At 35.6% G+C, this 20009-nt stretch overlaps 1 protein-coding gene across 1 annotated transcript; it reads left to right on the top strand.

Moving 5' to 3' along the window:
* Positions 1-1946: 1946 nt before the first annotated feature.
* Positions 1947-18874, top strand: LOC117569887 (glutaredoxin domain-containing cysteine-rich protein CG12206). Its single transcript, XM_034251230.2, has 5 exons — positions 1947-3197; positions 3238-3645; positions 17854-18087; positions 18152-18217; positions 18300-18874. Exons 1-5 carry the CDS (start codon positions 1947-1949, stop codon positions 18471-18473), a joined length of 2133 nt encoding a protein of 710 aa, XP_034107121.1. The 3' UTR covers positions 18474-18874.
* Positions 18875-20009: the final 1135 nt, after the last annotated feature.

The raw sequence follows: 20009 nt of genomic DNA, 5'->3' as shown, positions 1-20009 counted from the left end.
CCACTTCTCTCTCTCTCTCTCTCTCTCTCTCTCTGTCTGTCTGTCTTTCTGTCTGTGTCTGTTTCTCTTTGTGTGTTAGTCGCATCTTTTGGCTTAAATGTCAAGCTCATGCTGTGCAAATTCCAGGCACTTGGCCAGTTAGTCAGTCAGTTGGCCAAGTTGCTCGTAGGTGTAGCAACAACTCTTTGCTCTCCCTCTCTCTCTCTCTCTCTGTCTCGCTCTCACTAATTCTGTGATGCTTCTCTCTGTGTTGTTGCAGGCAATCTGCATGCGGCCAACTAACTGTAAAACGCGCTGTGCAACGGTCAGCGGCAACTAACAACTGGAAATAGCACAACGAGCAACCAGCAACCTGCAACCAGCAACCAGCAACCTGCAACTGTGCAACGTGTAACGTGAAGCGCCAACGACAATTGCATAAAAATTGAAATTAGATATTGGCGGCGCATCAAATTACCAAAATGCTGTTGCTGCAGCCAGAACTAATGGCAACGACAACAGCAATACAAACAGCAACAGCAACAACAGTTGCTCAGCAAAGCCGCTGCGCGGTATTTCAATAATAATTGAACTCGCTGAGTTTTGAAGCTGGAGTCGCATATTCATAAACACAATAATATCTATAGTATTTTTGATTTCTGAGAATTTTTGAAAGTTATTTTTACAATCTGGTATATTTTCCACTCTTTTGAATGTTGAACTATATCAATATACCAATTATAGTCTTTGGTATATTTTAGCATGTTTGCGGTATATTAATTTGATATATTTTAAAAGCACAATCAGATATATTTTGAATGTAATTTGTACCAATATACCAAATATAGCATTTAGTAATTGTTTAGTATATTTGCGGTATATTAATTCGGTATATTTTAAAAGCGCAATCATGTATATTTTAAATGTATTGTATGAATATACCAATTATAGAATTTGTGATATATTAATTTGGTATATGTTAAGAATAATACTGCAATATTTTGCTTATATTCACAATGTGTACCGGGTATCTCACAGTCGAGCACACTCAACTGTAGCTTTCGTACTTGCTTTTTATTAATTTTGGACAAAATGTTACTAAGATTAGCAACTTATACTAAAGATTTACATACTAAATCTTAAGCTAGATAAAATGTCGTATGTTTGAGTTAATAGTTTAAAATTGAAACCTTTTCAATATCTTTTCTTCATCGATAGGGCATTCGTAGTGTCTGCTTAGCTGCCACAAAAAACAACTCAACACTCATTTTTAACTGTTTTTTTTTTGTTCTTTTCATCTCTGTGATTGTTATTGTTGTTGTTGTTGAATTTGCTGTGGCTTGTTGTTCTGACTGCTTTTTGTGTTTATCATTCTGCGGATGATTATTATTGTTATTTCTCAGCTGCCATCTGCAGCTTCTTCTTCATTTTGCTGCTTTGGCAAAGCTTTTAACATTTATTATGCACTCCGTCTCAGTCTCAGCACACTCTCTCTCTCTCTCTCTCTCTCTCTCTGTCTGTCTGTCTTTCTGTCTGTGTCTGTTTTCTCTTTGTGTGTTAGTCGCATCTTTTGGCTTAAATGTCAAGCTCATGCTGTGCAAATTCCAGGCACTTGGCCAGTTAGTCAGTCAGTTGGCCAAGTTGCTCGTAGGTGTAGCAACAACTCTTTGCTCTCCCTCTCTCTCTCTCTCTCTCTGTCTCGCTCTCACTAATTCTGTGATGCTTCTCTCTGTGTTGTTGCAGGCAATCTGCATGCGGCCAACTAACTGTAAAACGCGCTGTGCAACGGTCAGCGGCAACTAACAACTGGAAATAGCACAACGAGCAACCAGCAACCTGCAACCAGCAACCAGCAACCTGCAACTGTGCAACGTGTAACGTGAAGCGCCAACGACAATTGCATAAAAATTGAAATTAGATATTGGCGGCGCATCAAATTACCAAATGCTGTTGCTGCAGCCAGAACTATGGCAACGACAACAGCAATACAAACAGCAACAGCAACAACAGTTGCTCAGCAAAGGCCGCTGCGCGGTATTTCAATAATAATTGAAGCTGAGCCAAAGCCAACTGCAGTCAACACCAATCACAACAACAACAACCGAAACAACAACAACAACAGCAACATTGAAAGCGACGAAATGTCGCTCAAGTCACAGCGCATGTTGTTGGCATTTGGCGACAAGCACGGCAGCAATTTGCAGACGCTGCAGGTTGACCATGCAACTAAAGTGGATTTGGAAACGAGTTGCAACATAGATACTGCCACAGAAGCAGCAGCAACAACAAAATTGTATCCACAGTTGCTGCTGCGCATTGGCCAAAGCGAAGAAGCAGAGACAAGAGCAACAACAGCAACATCGGCAGCAGAGGCCGAGGTTGAGGCTGCCACAACAGCAACTATTATCAGCTGCAATGTTAGCGACGACGACGAAGACAACGACGTCGACAACGACAATGTTAGAAACGTGTTGCTGGCAGCCGCAACAGTTGATGTTGCAGCTGCATCAGCGGCTGGTGAAATTATTGCTGAGAGCGTCGCTAGTCAGTTAGTCGATTGGACAACGGCAACGAGTGCACTGACCGATGCACAGCAGCAGCAGCAGCATCAGCAGCACACGGTCAAGATACAGATTGCAAACAGCAACGGGCAAAGTTCACCCACAGCGACAACATTAACGCCAGCAACTGTTGCAGGTCAATGCCAACAGCGTAGGTTGGGCAAACAGATTAGCGTGGTCAAATTGAACGACAGTCAGAGCAGCAATCATAGCAGTGAAATGGTGCTGCAGCTCAAGCACCAGCAACAACAGCAACAACAGTTGCAGCAGCAGCAACAACAACAGCAACAGCAGCAACCCTATCAGCTGTGCTATTTGGTGTCAAGTGGTCAATATTCGCCCTGTGAGACACTTGACAGCGGCACTGGCAGCGATCTGGAGAGCATCAAGTCACCGGACAGCAGCAGCAGCAGCAGTCACAGCAGCAACCACAGCAGCCACAGCAACGGCGGCCCTTTGCAGCTGCATTTGAAGACAACGCGCATACGCGTGAATAATGCAAGTGCCACAGCAACAACAACAACAACAGCAACATCAGCAACAACCACAACAAGTGGCATGCAACACAGTCGCGCCTACAGCCTGACCGATGACAGCGAAGAATGCGACGAGAGCAGCAGCTCATCGCTGAGCTGCGATTCTCTGCACTCGAATGATGCAAACATTGGATTGCGCCCACACATTGGTTGCTGCCCAATTGTTGCCTAGCTCCTTGTTGCACGACATACGCAACACGGAACGCGATGCAATCACAGCAAAATCAGCAACAACAACGTCAACATTAACCCCATCAACAGCAACCAAAATCGATGGTCGCCCGCTGCAATTCGAGGCGGATCAATATTATAATTTCCATGTGCATGAGCATGACAATTATCGCAGCTTTGGCGACTATGCAACGCAGTTGCAACAGCAACACCAGCAACTGTTGCCAGAGGAGCAGCAACTCGATGAGGATGAGGATGCTTTTGTCGGCTACAAGGATGTGCGACGTGCCTCCCAAGCGTCGACCATTCGCTCATCGAAGGGAACCGTGCGCGGCGTCAAGAATCGTGTGCGCAATGGAGTAGCCACCTTCTTGCAGCTGCAGCAGCCCAACGCCAAGGTGAGTCCAAGTGCAAATGTGGGTAGTGAATGGGGAGTGAATGAATTGAATAATCTGTGAGTGTGTTAAGCGAGAAGACAACTCAATGGGTTTGGGTGCGAAGTAGCAAAAGGAACTCGCTGAAGTGAAGTAGCAAAAGGAACTTGTCGAAGTGAATTTGTACAGGATATTATACCTATTTTTTATTATATTTTTAGTATTTTCTATGGTATATTTTGAAATTTATACCGCACTGTGTTTATATGAAGTGAATGAATTGAATAATCAGTGAGTGTGTTAAACGAGAAGACATCTCAATGGGTTTGGGTTCGAAGTAGCAAAAGGAACTCGTTGAAGTGAATGTGTATAGGATATTATATCAATAGGCTTTGGTATTTTTTGTGGTATATTTTGAAATTTATACCGCACTGTGCTTATGAATTGAATTGAATTGAATAATCAGTGAATGTGCCAAGCGAGAAGACTACTTAATGGGTTTGGGTTCGAAGTAGCAAAAGGAATTCACCGAAGTGAAGTAGTAAAAGGAACTCGCTGAAGTGAAGTAGCAAAAGGAACTCGTCGAAGTGAATGTGTACAGGATATTATACCTATTTTTTTTATTATATTTTTAAAATTTCTTATGGTATATTTTGAATTTTATACTGCACTGTGTTAATATGAAGTGAATTAATTGAATAATCAGTGAATGTGTCAAGCGAGAAGACAACTCAATGGGTTTGGGTTCGACGTAGCAAAAGGAATTCGCTGAAGTGAATGTGTATAGGATATTATACCAATAGGCTTTGGTATATTTTTAGTATTTTTTATAGTATATTTTGAATTTTATACTGCACTGTGTTAATATGAAGTGAATTAATTGAATAATCAGTGAATGTGTCAAGCGAGAAGACAACTCAATGGGTTTGGGTTCGACGTAGCAAAAGGAATTCGCTGAAGTAAATGTGTATAGGATATTATATCAATAGGTTTTGGTATATTTTTAGTTTTTTTTTGTGGTATATTTTAAAATGAATACAGTACTGTGTTCATGTGAAGTATATTTTTTAGTATATATTGTTGTGGCAAAAGTATATTTTCAGTATATCTTATTGTGGTATATTATATTTTTGAAATTAATACCGCACTGTATTAATAAGAAAGCAAAAGTATATTTTTAGTATATAGTATGTTGTGGTATATTAATTTCGTATATTTTTGAAATTAATACCGCACTGCGTAATATGAAAACAAAAGTATATTTTCAGTACATTTTCGGCATATTAAGTTCTATCGTATATTTTGTATAGGGAACATTCAGTATTTTTCAATATTTTGTGGTATATTAATTTGGCATCTTTTAAGAATAATACCGCCTTGTTTCGCAATAATTCACAATGGCTAGCGAACATTTCACAGTCGTCCACACTCGAACGTAGCTTTCTTATTCGTTTTGAAAAGTGCAGATAAACTGTTTAGATTTCTTCTTCAAATGAATCTGTTTATAATTTATAATTTATTTTTTATAAGACAAATAATCGAAACAAATTACGAAACAGAATAAATAGATCATTAGAAGAATTTCTTGGGAACACAATTAATGACTTGCAAATGTGGTCTTATGAACTAGAAATAAATGCTTCCAAGTCAATTAATGATCTAATAAATAAATAATAATAAGAAATTAGTTTCTGTGTCTTCAGAGTTCTCTTCAGTTAATGGATCTAGATCCAATTATACACATAAAGTGCAAGAATAATTTAGGTGACAGATGACAATAACCGCAATCGATATGCTATTAAATATATTTATTATAATAACTGTTGACAATTAAAATAAAATTTTTAGTACAAATATAAAATAGGTGACAGCTTTAAGAATCAGTTGGAAAAAGATGTGAAAAGCGACATAATTAGGACATTAGAAAGATCTTTTTTATCTCTTTATTTTTTATTTGTGTATTGATAGAGTTTTCAAAGTAATTTCGTGTTCTTTTGGTGGGCACTCCCCTTGGCCGGACAAACAATCTGGGGTATTCGAAAAGTGTCTGCTCAATTGGTCAATTGCGAAATTGCTTTGAGAACTCTGCCAAGTGCCAAACGAAGTTAAGTGTCCGGCCGAGAGAGGTTTCAATATGTATATAACATACATTTGTAAAAATAATGATATGAAGATTCTCTATGGAAAGTGCAGTGGATGATATTTTTCATAACTTGCTTAGAAAGTTCAGTTGAAAATTGATCGAATTTGTAATATATTGTATTTATTATTCATTGATAAGCTTAAAAAAACTAGAAAGTATATGGAGTTGAAAAGAATGCTTTCAAGAAATTCGAATTTCTGATACAAAATATTTGTTTATCATAAATCCATTTTGAATTGTTTTCTATGCTAAATCAACCAAATTAAAAACTAGATACTTCTTTTACTGCTTAGCACTTTGTTTTTAATTTGCTCATATTTTGTTTTTTTTTTTTTGCTCAGAATTTGATTTTTAATTAGTTCATATTTCAACTCAATCAAAATTCGCTGAATTGAATGGTTTAATTTGTTGATTGTGTGAATCACAGCAGCAGAGATTGGGAACAAAATACAAGAAAGTGAAATTTGAGCAAGCAAATAAAATGCGACTTTGCGAAATTTGCGATGTTCGAAAATTTTCGGCACATTTCTAAATTGAAGTGCGAATTAATAAAAGCGTTTTGAAACTAAGGAAAACTTTTGAACTGTTCAAGGGGTATTCAAATGTGTATTCAAACGAAGAAATCGAAGCACAAGTGCATTCAGAATAAACGACTGAATGCACTCGCTTTATATTTGAGTTGTATTCACATTGTTTGTGATTTTCATTTTCGATTCGTTTTCGATTCATTGAGAAAGTTTTTTTGTTGAAGTGCTGTCGTTTTTTTTTTCTTTTTTTTTTGTTGTCTGCGGGATTTTTTTTTTGGGATCGTTGCGTGGGCGTCTGCTTAGGTCGCTGACTCTCCACATTCACAAACACACATGCATTGCGTAACTGTATGTGTGTGTGTGTGAGTGTGTGTGTGTCTGAAGTTTGCTGTCTTCAGTTTACACCCCCAAAGCTTGACTCACGTTTATCGTTTGATTTCGACTATGTGAAAGTCAGTCCATGAGTTGTTGTTGTTGTTGTTTTTGCTGTTCTCAGTTAATAAATGATTTTTGCTGCGCTTCGGCGTTAAATTAACACCTCGCTGTCTCTATTTGCAGAGTGTGCTGCTGTCGAATTAACCGTTAAGTAGCTCAATGTGCCGCATACGCCCCAAAAATGGCAGCAGAAAGAAAGCCACAAAAGCTCTCTAAAAAAGGTTAAAGCACAGAATTTCCATACGCACAGCAAATAAAATAGAATATGAAGAGGGGGAAGTGATTGCCATATAGAGATAGGCGAGCAAAAATTTCAGCGATCAGCAAGTTGTTTTTGGGAAAGTTGAAGCGGAAGTTTGGCCAGTCAACATGGGCGAAGATACTCGACTCATAACATGGCAAAGATACAAAGATAAAACGGTATAGATACGACTTTTGGGCCCCTGACTAATTACAGTCGTAGTTGTAATCGCTTTGCGCACTTTTCATTTCTATTTTGGCTTTCATTGTTGTGCCCCAAAAAACAAAAAACAAAAAAGAAGAAAACGTTAAAATCACTTTATGAAAGTTCTCAGCAGTTAGTTTGTTTGTTTTTCCCCCTTTGGCCCTGGCACGCGTAAGCTTATCATTGACCAATCGACCCAATGACTGACTGACTAACTGACTGAATGATTGACCCATTTTTTCGTTAGGCGATTGAGCAACAGCGGACAAAACAATAAGCAGCTCCAATTGCAACGTTATTGAAATTGCATTCAACACGCATCGGTCACAGACAACAACAACAACAAAATAAAACAGAAAAAAGTGTCGACTCATCGACAAACGATGCATAGATACTTAGATACAAATGTATCTTTATGAGTATCGCTTTTTTTTTGGAGTTTGGTCTTTATATTTCTTTTCTTTTTTTCTTCTGTTATTTTGTGTAACGATGATTCGCTTGTTTTTTTGTTTTTTCACTGTTTTTTTTGCCTTCTTCGTCGTTTACCAATCGCCTTTATTTCACATTTCTGCTTTTGGCCTTTTGCGAAATCAATTACAAGCATAACTCCTCGGACAAAACATTATTGCACTGCACAGTGTCACAAATTGCTAGATCTTAGCTTCAATTGTCTGCGATTGCCATTTGTTTATTTTGTATTTTAACTAACTGTGAAGGTAATTGTATTTTTTATGTGTGTCTATATTTAAAATACGAAATTCGTTGTGGGGGACTTTAAGATACTCTGAGGAATCGAGTCGAATGATAGAGCAGAAATGTTTAAATACTTACAATATTATAGCAATATAGTTAGCTGAGTTCTAAAGAGAGAAAGACCTGCAAAAAGTTAGATAAAACAAATGCTAAAAGATTGAAATATACAAATTATAATAAGTAAAAAAAGTTAATTGGAAAAATAATTATATTATATATTATAATATAATAAAAAATAGTGATTGAAATCTAATATACATATATAATAAACAATATAAAAATAATTTGAAATAATACCACAATATAATAAATAAAATGAAAGCTGATAAACATAATAAAGATAATTGAATTTAATAGAATAAAATAAGTACCGATAAAAAAATTGCTGTGGCATTTCACTAATAAACACTTAATAATAAAAAGTATATTTAATATACTATAAAAGAATACTGAAATATATACATGAAATATGTTTACCAAATAAATTCTTTTAGGGGCATGCAAATATAGTCTAACATAATAGAATAAAGTAAATACAACAATTGATAACTACTTTTGAATTTTGATAATGAGTGAAATAGTAATAAATATACTAAATAAGTATACTAAATAAAATAAATGCATGAAATAAGTGTACTTAATACGAAATATACATTTTGAGAAGTGTTTTTACAAATACACAATTAATAAACTAAAACTAAACTAACAAATAACGAAAAGTATAAAAAATATACTGAATAAAATACAAATATGAAATAAATGTACAAAACACTATATAAATATGGATTGAAAAGTGTTTTGCAACCACAAAATTGTGAAACATAAACTAAACTATCAACAAATTCAAATTATAGAAAATATAATAAATATACGGATTTTTAAATAAAATAGTAAATAGTAAATAAAGTACTAAAAACGATATAAATATAAATTGAGAAGTGTTTTGTACTCAAATAATGAACTTAAACTAAACACACAAATAATGAAAAGACTTAAAAAATATACTGTATACATATTTGTATACTGAATAAAATACAAACTTGAAATAAGCACTATATAAATATAAAAATGGAAGTGTTTTGCAACCACAAAATTGAGAAACTTAAACAAAATTAACAAAGAAAAGTATAAAAAATATACTGAATAAAATACTGACATGATTGACAAGTATTTTTGCAGCGACAAAACTAATAAACTCTTTTGAGAGGCAAACAAACCAATTTGCCATAGACTGATGTTAAGCACCTTAGACGCAGTCCAATGTCTTTATTTAATGGCATTGAAAAGCCGTTACACATATTTTCAAAACTATCAAAAATAGTAAATAGAAAAAAAAACAACTATGTTAGTCTGTTTTGTGTGGGCGTGGCGCTTAGTCATTATATGAACTTTCATTTTTGTATGGGGCATTTTAAGTATATTTCATCAACACAAATTTGGCTAAAAAGCGGCCTGAAAATGGCCAAATAAGCAGGCTAAATATAAACAGAAATTAGCTAAATTATATTTTAATGGTCGCTCAACTCGTTTTGGTTTTTAGTTTTTTTTTTTTTTTTTTTGCAGTTGACTTTGCTAAATACTTGTCGATCAACTAAGCGAAAAACAAAAGCAAAAAGCAATCGAGACTTGGGTTATGATTAGATAGATTTGTTGTCGATGCGCATAATTAACGCATTAGTCGCTCTTTATTATTATAATTTTGAGCTGTGTGTGTTGGTTTTTCTCCTATGCCTTGTTGCCTTTTGACTTTTAGTGGGGAACAAACAAAAAAAACCAAATTCAGCACAAAATTATTATGCAATCGATTGTTGTTTCGTGAGCAATCTGCAAATGATTTCAATATAATTATAATATTGATTTGCCTTTCAAGGTTAACAACGCCAAATCGCTGTTGTTTCTTTTCTTTGCAGGTGCCATAAATATGTTCATTGATAGAGTTAAATTGTCGAAGCGATCAAATGATCATTTGATATCGCATCGCATAGCATCTTCTTCCCCCCCTCAGCTTAAATTATAATTTGTTTGTCGCGGAAATAGCGACCAGTTTCATAATTTCCTTATCGCCTTTGGCCATAGCGAAGAACTGAGAATTTGAAGCGTGTGTTTCGACTCTATAAATTATGTTCAACACTTGCTTTTCATATTTGCAAATGATTTACTACGTTTATTTGCATAATCTATGCACATGGTGGCAGTTCCTTGATGACAAGTTGGCAGCGCTTAACAAACAAGTAGCTCGCTACGTTGCGTTGATAATTCCTGAGAAAAGAGATAGCAGAGAACAGAGAATTTCGAAACGTTTGTTTCACCTCACTAAATTATGTTCAACACTTGCTTTTCATATTTTCAAATGATTTACTACGTTTATTTGCATAATCTATGCACATGGTGGCAGTTCCTTGATGACAAGTTGGCAGCGCTTGACGATCAAGTGGCTCGTTTCTTGTTCTACGCAGCGTTGCCAATTGCTGAGAAAAGATCTTGCGATAAGTCGAATATTATACGAAATTCCGAAATTTATCATTTTTAAGCACAAAACTTTCTCAAAAACGGAATCATTAGTGATGACAGCCAAAAAAAAAGCAGCTTAAATCCGACGACTTGAACTAAATATTGAGAAAGCAGATTTATATGTTTTTTTTTCTGTTTGTTTACCCCAAAAAATTCCCCAATTTGTGTCTCACTCTCTGCCCGCGTTTTAAGGCTAATATCAGTGACAGTTTTTGTAAAGTGAAGTCATCTTTTTAATGCGAGCAATTAAACCAAAAAAAAACGAGCTAATAAAAAATTAGAAGAAAAGAAAAAAGTGTGATATTAAGACAATAAGAAAGAGCAAAATAAAAAAAAACGACAAGCAAAGAAAAAAGTAAACTTCAAAAGAAGACGAGCTGAAGCAAAATGCAAATGATCTCGTTAAGAAACAATTTGGCATTTGAGAAGAAATAAAACAAATAAAGCAATAATGGAGAAGAGAGAGAAAAAAAAATATGCAAGACAATGCACAATATTTAACGGGGGAGGCGAAAGAGAAAGAGGAAGGAGGAGGCGAAGCAAACTTGAAACATAGTTTGAATTCGAACGAAAGTGAAAATGAAAATGAGATTTACGTGACCAGGCGCAGATTTATGGCTCGCACAGATGTTTTACTTATTTCATTTTTCTGCTTTTTTTTTGCTTTTTGCTGACTGCAACAGTCGGAGGCGCCTCGCATTGTTTCAGATGCGCCGCAGCACATACATACGAATTAAATTGTTGGCAAACAATTAACTCGACTCGCGAAGTGAAGTGAAGTCGATTCAAGTCGCGTCGCGTCGCGTTTGGGGCGCGTCGTTTGCTGCATTTTAATTTCGATTTGCATTCAGGGCCAAAAGAAAGCAGCAGCAGCAGCGGCAGCAGCAGCAAATGGGGCTTATTAAAATATCCAATTATTGCCAAATTGAACGCAGGCAGCGAAACGAAAGTGAAATGTTTCACCTCGACGCGACTTCAACGCGCCAAGAAACCCAATGAACCATCGAGCCACCTGAAACTCAAACTCAAACTCAAACTGAATCCCACTGAAACTGTAGCCTGTAGTTGCTGCTGTTGTTGTTGTTGTTGTTGGCCATATCACATCACATCACCTCACATCGCATCGCATCGCATCGCATCGCGACGCTTCGAGTGGCGGCCTGAGAACCCGTCAACAAGACTTGGCTCAGTGCCTGCTGAATTGTTGTTGTTGTCGATTCGGTAACGCCCTTTCAATGCCCTACGATTTACCACTTACCATTTACCATTTACATAGCTGACAGGTGGATCAACTTTTTAATTGCGGTTGCCACCACTTTATTGACTAGTTAACTATCGTTAACAAAAGGGTCAAAGCAGTCAGCTAATACAATTTTCAAACACTTTATAAATCAAGTTATAAAGTATATATTCTACTGAAGCATGCCCTATTACAAATGATCGGCACATTCAGCTAATACAATTTTGAAACACTTTATAAATCATAGGTTGAATCTATAAATTTATTCAAGTTATATATTATAAAGTATATATTCCACTGAAGCATGCCCTATTACAAATGATCAGCGCATTCAGCTAATATAATATTCGACAATGCACTTTATAAATCATAGTTTGAATCAATAAATTTATTTGAGTGGATACTCAGTATTGAAGTAATGAAAAGTTATGTCAGATGATATACCGAGTGTCTTTATTTAAGTTTATTTTAAAAGTATTAACAAAAAAGATTAATCGATTCATTCATTCGACTAGTTAACTATCGTTAACAAAGGGTCATCGCAGTTAGCTATCTTAACTTTATAAATAATAGCTTGAATCTATAAATATATTCGAGTGGAGACTCAGAATGAAAATAATGAAAAGTTATGTCAGGTTAAATTCCTAGTGTCTTTATCTAAGTTATGAAAACATTTATCTATTTCGTGTTTTCTACTCCTTTCTTATTTCTCAACTTATTTCTGACTGCAAAGGTTTGTTTATATTTGTTTATTTCAACTTATGTTTAAAAGCATCAAATCTTAATGCTAAATTTATATGAAAATATGTTAGATTTAAAGTAAATATTATTATTCTAATATTGTTGAAATGCATTAAATTGTGCATAAACGTAGTATTTGTTACTATCGATAACTATCGATACTAGTATAATGACAGCCAAATGCCAACATTTGCAGCTTCATCAACTTCGAGTTTATTCTATGTAGAAATAAAACTTGGTTTAACGAATATATTTATAAATCATGCCATCATATTTAAACAATCTTAATGCTAAACAAATATGAAAATATGATAAATTTATAGTCAACTAATGAGCAAATCTGTAATCAAAAAATGTTGCTTGAAATGAATGATGTCGTGCATTACACAACAAATATCGATAGTAAACATTTCAAAGACAACTTTTATATGCAATAGTTCTTACTATTGTTAACTATCGATAATAGAGAAATCAAAGGCAAACGCCAAAATTTCTGCTTCGACAGCTTCGAATTTATTCTAGGTGTGTGAGTCATTAAGTTATTTGAATTTATTTTCCAGCACTTCACAGATACTTATCGATACGTATGAACTGGCTTCAGTTCTCGCCTTAAATCATGGCGTCTTATCGCTGTGCCTGCATCATAGCTGGGGTGAATGGGGCGAATACTTAATGAGTGGTGCCATCATCATTCGCATTCCAACTTAACTGACATTCTGTTCTTGTGTGTTTGCTATCTCTTTGCTTGTTTGAAAATGTCAAAATATCAATATCAAGGTTGCAATTATCATATGCTCGATAGCAAGATAAATCGATTGCCATTAATCAATGCGAAAGATTACAAGCGAAATGATATCATAGTGAAATGTTGTATTTTTGGTTTTTGTTTTTTCGCTTATACATATATTTTTTTTTTTTTTTGGTGGCTGGGAACTGTGGCATGTTAATGTTATGGGCTTTCCCTTCTGTCTTGTTTTTTTCGGGTTGGTTGGTGGCATTCCCATGCGGACCAATCGATTGCCGATTGTTGATTGTCGATTATGTAAGCTCTCGACCAAACGAGGCGTCGTGTGACGTATTAATTGAACTTTATGGAACGTAAACAACTCGTTGTAAGTTGCTGGTGCAAGTTGCAACTTTGTTGCCGCCATTAAAGTCAACTCCTTTTTGCTCTGCTCACATAATCGAATGTTTTATGCTTTGCTCTTTTCTTGATGCTGTTTCTTGAGCTCAACTCAACTCAGCTCTCCGATTGGCAATCCTCCAATCGACGCTTGTCGATCGCAAGTGACCTGCTTTCTCTTTTGTTTTTTTTTTTTCTCTCTTTTGCTGTTTATTTTTTTTTTTTTTTGGTTTTTTGCCCACTACCTGTTGCCGTTTTCGATTGTTCAACATTTGGGCTCCGACTTTGACTTCCAACTCTGACTTTGGCCTGTCGTCGCACGTGTTAATTGTTGGATGCTGTTGCGAAGGCCGCAATTCGAGTTCAAATGTCCACCAACAAGAAAAGTAGACCAACAAAAATAATGTGAGTCAAAAGGGAACAACACTGAAAACTAGTTTCAATTTTCTTCAAATACAATTTTCGCCGCAAGCATCTGTTTTATCACTTAACATGGCTTTGAACTTTGTCGTCTTTGCATTGCATCTCTCAGATTGTTGTCATTGTTGTTGTTGTTATTGTTGTTGTTGTTATTGTTGTTGCTCTTGGCACTTCGCCTATCCACATCACAAATGACGCTTAATGGCAATTATTACTGTACCAGTTTTGTGTCGATTGTTTTGCCTCGCATTGCTGTCTTGAATATGTCAGATTACTTACAAATAACAAGTTAATGTCTTGTCTTCATTGCTGTTTGTTGTTTGCTCTCGCTGTTGCTTTGGCGGCTTATGCAAGTCAATGAGCTGTCCAACCAAATGCAAAACTATGCCCAAAATTAGCGATGAACATCATCTTAGAGATGTGACATTGCAGCACAATTGAGATGGGAGTGAACAACGATATGTTTCGTTTATGTTCATGACATTTGAGAGTTATCATTAGGAAATTGTTGAGTTTGTTAGCGGCTGGGAAAAATATCTAATTCTTTAAACATACAAACTCAAATCTCCTTTGACAGATGATATATTCATGTTGTAAATAGACCACCCAGAAATCACACTTCAATAAGAACAACTCGTGGTTTCGTTTTAAGTTATTAAATCATCAATAAAACAAAAGGGATAAGAATAAGATTTTAAATATAAAAGCCAAACACTTTTAGTAATACAAGCTTCACAAGAGCTAAAACAAAATTATATTAGTTAACTTCAATTTATTTCTTGAATAATCGTTTAATTGTGATAATAATAAGTGAGATCTATAAATATTTGAATTTTAAGTGCCATAGTTCTATAAATCGGGTATTGTTTTCAATTGTTTGATACAAAGAGTAAACGTTTAACAAGTTCAAATAGTAAAACCTCAAATTTTGGTTTTGTTTAATAATAGTCTTCCTTTCCCATTGAAAACGATAGTGTTATCGATACATGAGGAGATAAATATTAGAATTTTAATTATTAAAATCCAAAAAATCTGTTATTGTTTTCAATTGATTTATAACAAAAGTGATTTATGAAGAGTTTAATCATGAAAAAATGGAATTCCTTGTTGTCTAATAATAGTATCACTTCCTAAGTGAGATTAATATATAGTATAATTTGAGTTATCATAAATCGATTACTGTTTTCAATTGACATTAGAAAGAATTAACTTTTAAACCAATTAACCAGAAAACCAACGAATTCCGTGGATATCAAAGATTTAATGTGTTATCGATAAGTCAGATCGATAAATATTGAAATATTGTTGTCGCTTGATTAAGTAAAGAACTAACTTTTGAAGTGTTCAACCGGGAAAACCTCGAATTTCGGTTTTGTCTAATAATAGTATCACTTTCCCATCGATAACAAAGTTTTCACACCGCTTTAATTTGATTAAGACGCAAGTTTATCGAGTTAACCATCTTGTTGAACAAATTGTTGCTGCCCACTGATAAGTGATAGTTATGTTATATGTCCACATGTTACAGGAGAGTTTAGTAAAAGTTGTAAAGGCCCCGCTATCGAATAAATGTGGTATATAGTCTAGCGTATGTAATATATGAACATATTGTATGGCATGTAATCGAAAACCATTTACATACGTAATATAGAGACTACGATGTGACTACTAAAGCAAATTTATGATGTCATTTATCACTTGTATAACGCATTAAACTGACAGCGAAACGAGTCGCTAACTCTCGCCGTCTCTCTCTCTCTCATTATCGCTATCTCCTCGTTGTGTCTAGCGGGAGTTCAACGATATCTATCGACTATCGACGATCGATAGGCGATCCGGTTAATTGGGCGGCTGGCAACTTGGCCATCTAACGGTAACAACGGTGTGGGGCAGCAGCAGCAGCTAATTAATGCGGCGCGAATAACAAGTTGCAACTGGCAACTGGCAACTGGTAGCAAAATGGGAAAATGCATAAAATGCCAATTGGAAAATGGCCAGCGGGAAATGCATTGATTGCTTGATCGCATTGCCCCATGCTAGCGAGTTTTCACCTCACTTTAATTCATTTCGTTGTGCTGTGAAAATTTGAAACTCGAGTCGCCTCGCCTGAAATGTCGTTAGATAATTTTTAATGCCCATTTACAGAAATTAGTTATGCGTAATTTTCAATTGGTTTTCCATGCGCTGCAATGCGATGCGATGCGCTGCAATTCGTTTGGATTTGATTCGATTTGATTGTAGTCATTAATTATTTAACATCGTTCAGGCATTCGCCTTGGCCTAGCCTGGCCTGGCCTGACTTGTCGTGGCCTGTTTTCGTTTTCGATCTCTGCTCAAATTTGCAGTTTTTGCTTTATAACATACTACTCTGATATCATTGAAATGATATTTTAGAAATTATGAATTACTCTTTCTAAAACAGAAAGAAAAAGGTGCTAAAATTAAGAATTAAATCTTGAATCAAGATTTTATGATGTCAAAATTGTACTAAGAAAGTTGATTCTTAAATGAAAATCGAAATTTTACAAAAAAAATATATTGTCAACCTTGAAGGTCAAGATTATAAATCTCAAAATTTAAACAAGGAGGCCAAATCGTAAATCGCGATCAAACAGTCTTAAATTTATATTACTTGAAACAAAATCAAAAAATAAATTGCTTGCGTATTTTTTAATATAATATTTTTACACAATTATGTATGTTGTCTAATTTTTGTTTAATATTAGTTACAATTATAACACTTACCCCTCCTTTTTTTATAAACAGTCAAAATTTTAATCTAAAAATAAGCTGTTTTTAATCTTAAAATACAAATATAGCATAAAAATCTAGTTTCAAGATTGTTTTTCTAAAATTGACAAAAATATTAAATCAAGATTTTCAATCTTGTTTTTAATCTAGAATAAAACTTTCTTGAATCAATATTTTAAACTTAAAATCAAATGTTTTTAATCTTAAAATGCAAAGTTAGCAAAAAATCCTATTTGAAGATTGTTTTTTATTAGGATCGAACAAATTTGAAATCAATATTGCAATCTACTTTTCTGTCTAGATTATTTTTGCTCTGTCTACGACAATAAATTTGTTCAGTTCAGCATACCCTTTTTGTTTGCGCTTCGACTACAGGGTATTGCCAATGTATTGGCTACGTTCGATTCTTGTGCACTTGTGTTATTGCAATTGGCAATTAAATAATCAGCACACTGCTGTAAATTGTTGTGGCTCGAATTGAGGCTGTCAGCCGCAAACCGTGGTATCACTTGCACAATGAGAAGCGCAAAGAAAGGCGCGTGATGCGTAGAAGATGATGAAGAAGAAGTGGGAAAAAGTCAAATGGAGTTAAGATATTAAGCTGTTGAATAAACTACAAAGGCAATTCAATATTTTAAAGCCTAGATTAATTAGTGTGTGGAATTTCAGAGCCCAAAAGTCACAAAACAATCACTGAAAATTGAGGAAGTTGAGTGCACGAAATTCCACAACTGGCAATAAAACAATTTGTTATGTGATGTTAAAAAAGCAATAGAAGAAGTCTTTGTTCTGTTTTGCCCCACTGTGCGCGCACAGTGTGCGTTCAATTCTCGGTGGTTTGTGTTAATGGCATTTATAAAGTGAACCGCACAAAGCAATCTTAACTTGACTTGGTTTCTTTACAAAAATATTTTCGCTTGTCGCAATTAGCAGGCAATTATGTCTCTATCAATGTGTAGTTGTAAGCGTTGTGTGTGTGTGTTTGTGTGTGTGTGTGTGTGTGTGTTGTATCTCAGCATGCTTTTAGTGTTTGCTCAAGGTCGAGTGAGAGAAATCGAGCACGTGTTGTGTACTTTGCTGTGTTGTAATAACCAAATCCGATGAAACATAATCTAAAATAAAATTTTCTCAATGCAATTGCAGAACTACAAGGAGAAGGATGTGGGCAAGGTTGTGCTGTACACCACAAGCATGGGCATCATACGGGATACTTATGGAAAGTGCGCGAATGTTAAGCAGATACTGCGCACTTTGCTCATCAAGTTCGAGGAACGCGACGTCTTCATGAGTCTCGAGTATCAGCAGGAGATGCGCGATCGAATGCAACACGAGACGATACGTGTGCCGCAGCTCTTTGTCGAGGGTCAGCACATTGGCGTGAGTAACTTACAAGTACATTAGCTTGGTAATCGGTTTGTAACTAATCAGTTTGCATTTGCAGGATGCGGACACTGTGGAGCGTTTGAATGAGAGCGGCGAATTGCGACAGCTGCTGCGGCCTTACAAGGTGAGAATCGACTCTTTACATCTCTGAATATCTCTGATTACTCTTCTAATATTCCTCTTTTGTTTCCTTTCCCCCTCGCTAGTCTCTTGCAACGGCTTACACCTGCCAGACGTGCGGCGGCTATCGCTTGCTGCCGTGCCCCTCGTGCAACGGCTCCAAGAAGTCAGTGCATCGAAATCACTTTACCGCCGAGTTTGTGGCTCTCAAATGCATGAACTGCGACGAAGTCGGATTGGTCAAGTGTCCCAATTGCTAGGCAGGAGCACAGAAGCACACAGGACATCAGCAACTGGCAACTCACAACTGGCAACTGGCAACCGAAGCTGTTTAAATTTAATTTATTCACTCGCGTACCATTTTTTTTTTTTTTTGTTTCGTATCTACTAGGAATATTATTATTACTATACGTATTTCTATCCGCAGTAATACTTTTTTTTCGATTTTTTTTTTGTATTTTGTATATGTATCTCTTTATGCTACGAAGCGCAAATGTAGTCGTTTGTTATTAACAGTTTGTGATATATATTTGATTCAGAGTTTTGCTGCCAAGTTTCGCATATTTGCAAAATTTTGGCCACAGCACATCTGACGGCGATCTGGCCCTGGCTCTGGCCACTTGGCGGAAGAACTGCACAATAAATACTTATATACATTATATACTCATAATCAATTGTACCAATTATATTGTATAATAGAAAAGCATAGGGAAAAACATAATCAGAAAGGTAAGAACTACAAAGAAAATAGACAGAAAAACACAAAGGAAAATACAATTTTTGCAGATATGAATATGGTAAGTATGAAAACATTTTCGAAACCTAAAATTAGTATTTAGATTGTACAATTTGATGACAATAGAGACCCTGCAATCCTGGCTATATATTTCCTTTGGAAATGCGATTGAATTTGTCCGAAATATTGCATATTTTCAATAAAGAACTTTCGTTTTTTAGCTATTAATCTTCAAGATATGAAAGGATTTGGAAAGGACATGCATTTCTGTAATCACAGAACCCAATACTATATAATGGCATTCAAGGACTTCTAGAATTAAACATTAAAAATCATCGAACATTTTTTAAAGGGGGGAGTATGCAAAAAATGCGTAAAAATTACATTTTTTGCTGTAACTTTGCCATTTTAAGGACGATGTGTGTGTCCTTTTCCAGATTGATAGACATTGGTGTTAGGATTCAGAATCCGCACTAATGTCCTTGAAAGTCCATCAAGCAACTGAGATAAAAGGACTTTTTTGCATAGAAAAAATAAGCTATAACTCTGGAATCCTTGGCACGATCTTGATCGAATTATGTTCAGATGGTGTTTTTTCGAAAGACCTTTCGACTCGCCAAAGCACATTGAAATCGTTCAGTTACTTTCGGAGCTATACAGGATTTTGTAATTTCGATCATATTCTGTTCGTTCTGAAACCGATACAAACGTTTGATTACTAGATGACCCCATATTTGCTATATGCCAATGGATAGATGTCGTTTTTACGAATCAAATGCAACATGTCCCATCAAAATCCGTCAAAATATGGCCAAGCTATGATCATTTTTGAAATTTGCGCATAACAAAGCGTGTGCTGCAATATAAAAAAATTATGTGGCATACTTTGAGGGGAGACAATGCAGTAGTCAAAGTAGTTTCGACGTTATCCCATAGATGGCGGTAGCAAATGACTTTTGGTGCAGCTGCTTGCTGCTGATTTCTGTTCGCCTGGTATTTCACCTGCTGAGTTGGCAATTTTTAGCCGTCGCGGCGGTTTCTTTCGTGGCCACCAACAACA

The sequence above is a fragment of the Drosophila albomicans genome, chromosome X (genome assembly GCF_009650485.2).
Source record: "Drosophila albomicans strain 15112-1751.03 chromosome X, ASM965048v2, whole genome shotgun sequence".
Classification (NCBI taxonomy): domain Eukaryota; kingdom Metazoa; phylum Arthropoda; class Insecta; order Diptera; family Drosophilidae; genus Drosophila; species Drosophila albomicans.
The sequence above is the reverse complement of the archived record's forward strand: the minus strand, read 5'-3'. Positions and strand labels throughout refer to the sequence as shown.

Bases quoted from the DNA above. Each gene is read 5' to 3' on its own strand.
- LOC117569887 (XM_034251230.2), top strand. From the start codon at position 1,947: ATGGCAACGACAACAGCAATACAAACAGCAACAGCAACAACAGTTGCT. The intron at 3,198-3,237 runs GCAAACATTGGA...GTTGCTGCCCAA, and splicing joins ATTCTCTGCACTCGAATGAT to TTGTTGCCTAGCTCCTTGTT. The intron at 18,088-18,151 runs GTGAGTAACTTA...TTGCATTTGCAG, and splicing joins TCGAGGGTCAGCACATTGGC to GATGCGGACACTGTGGAGCG.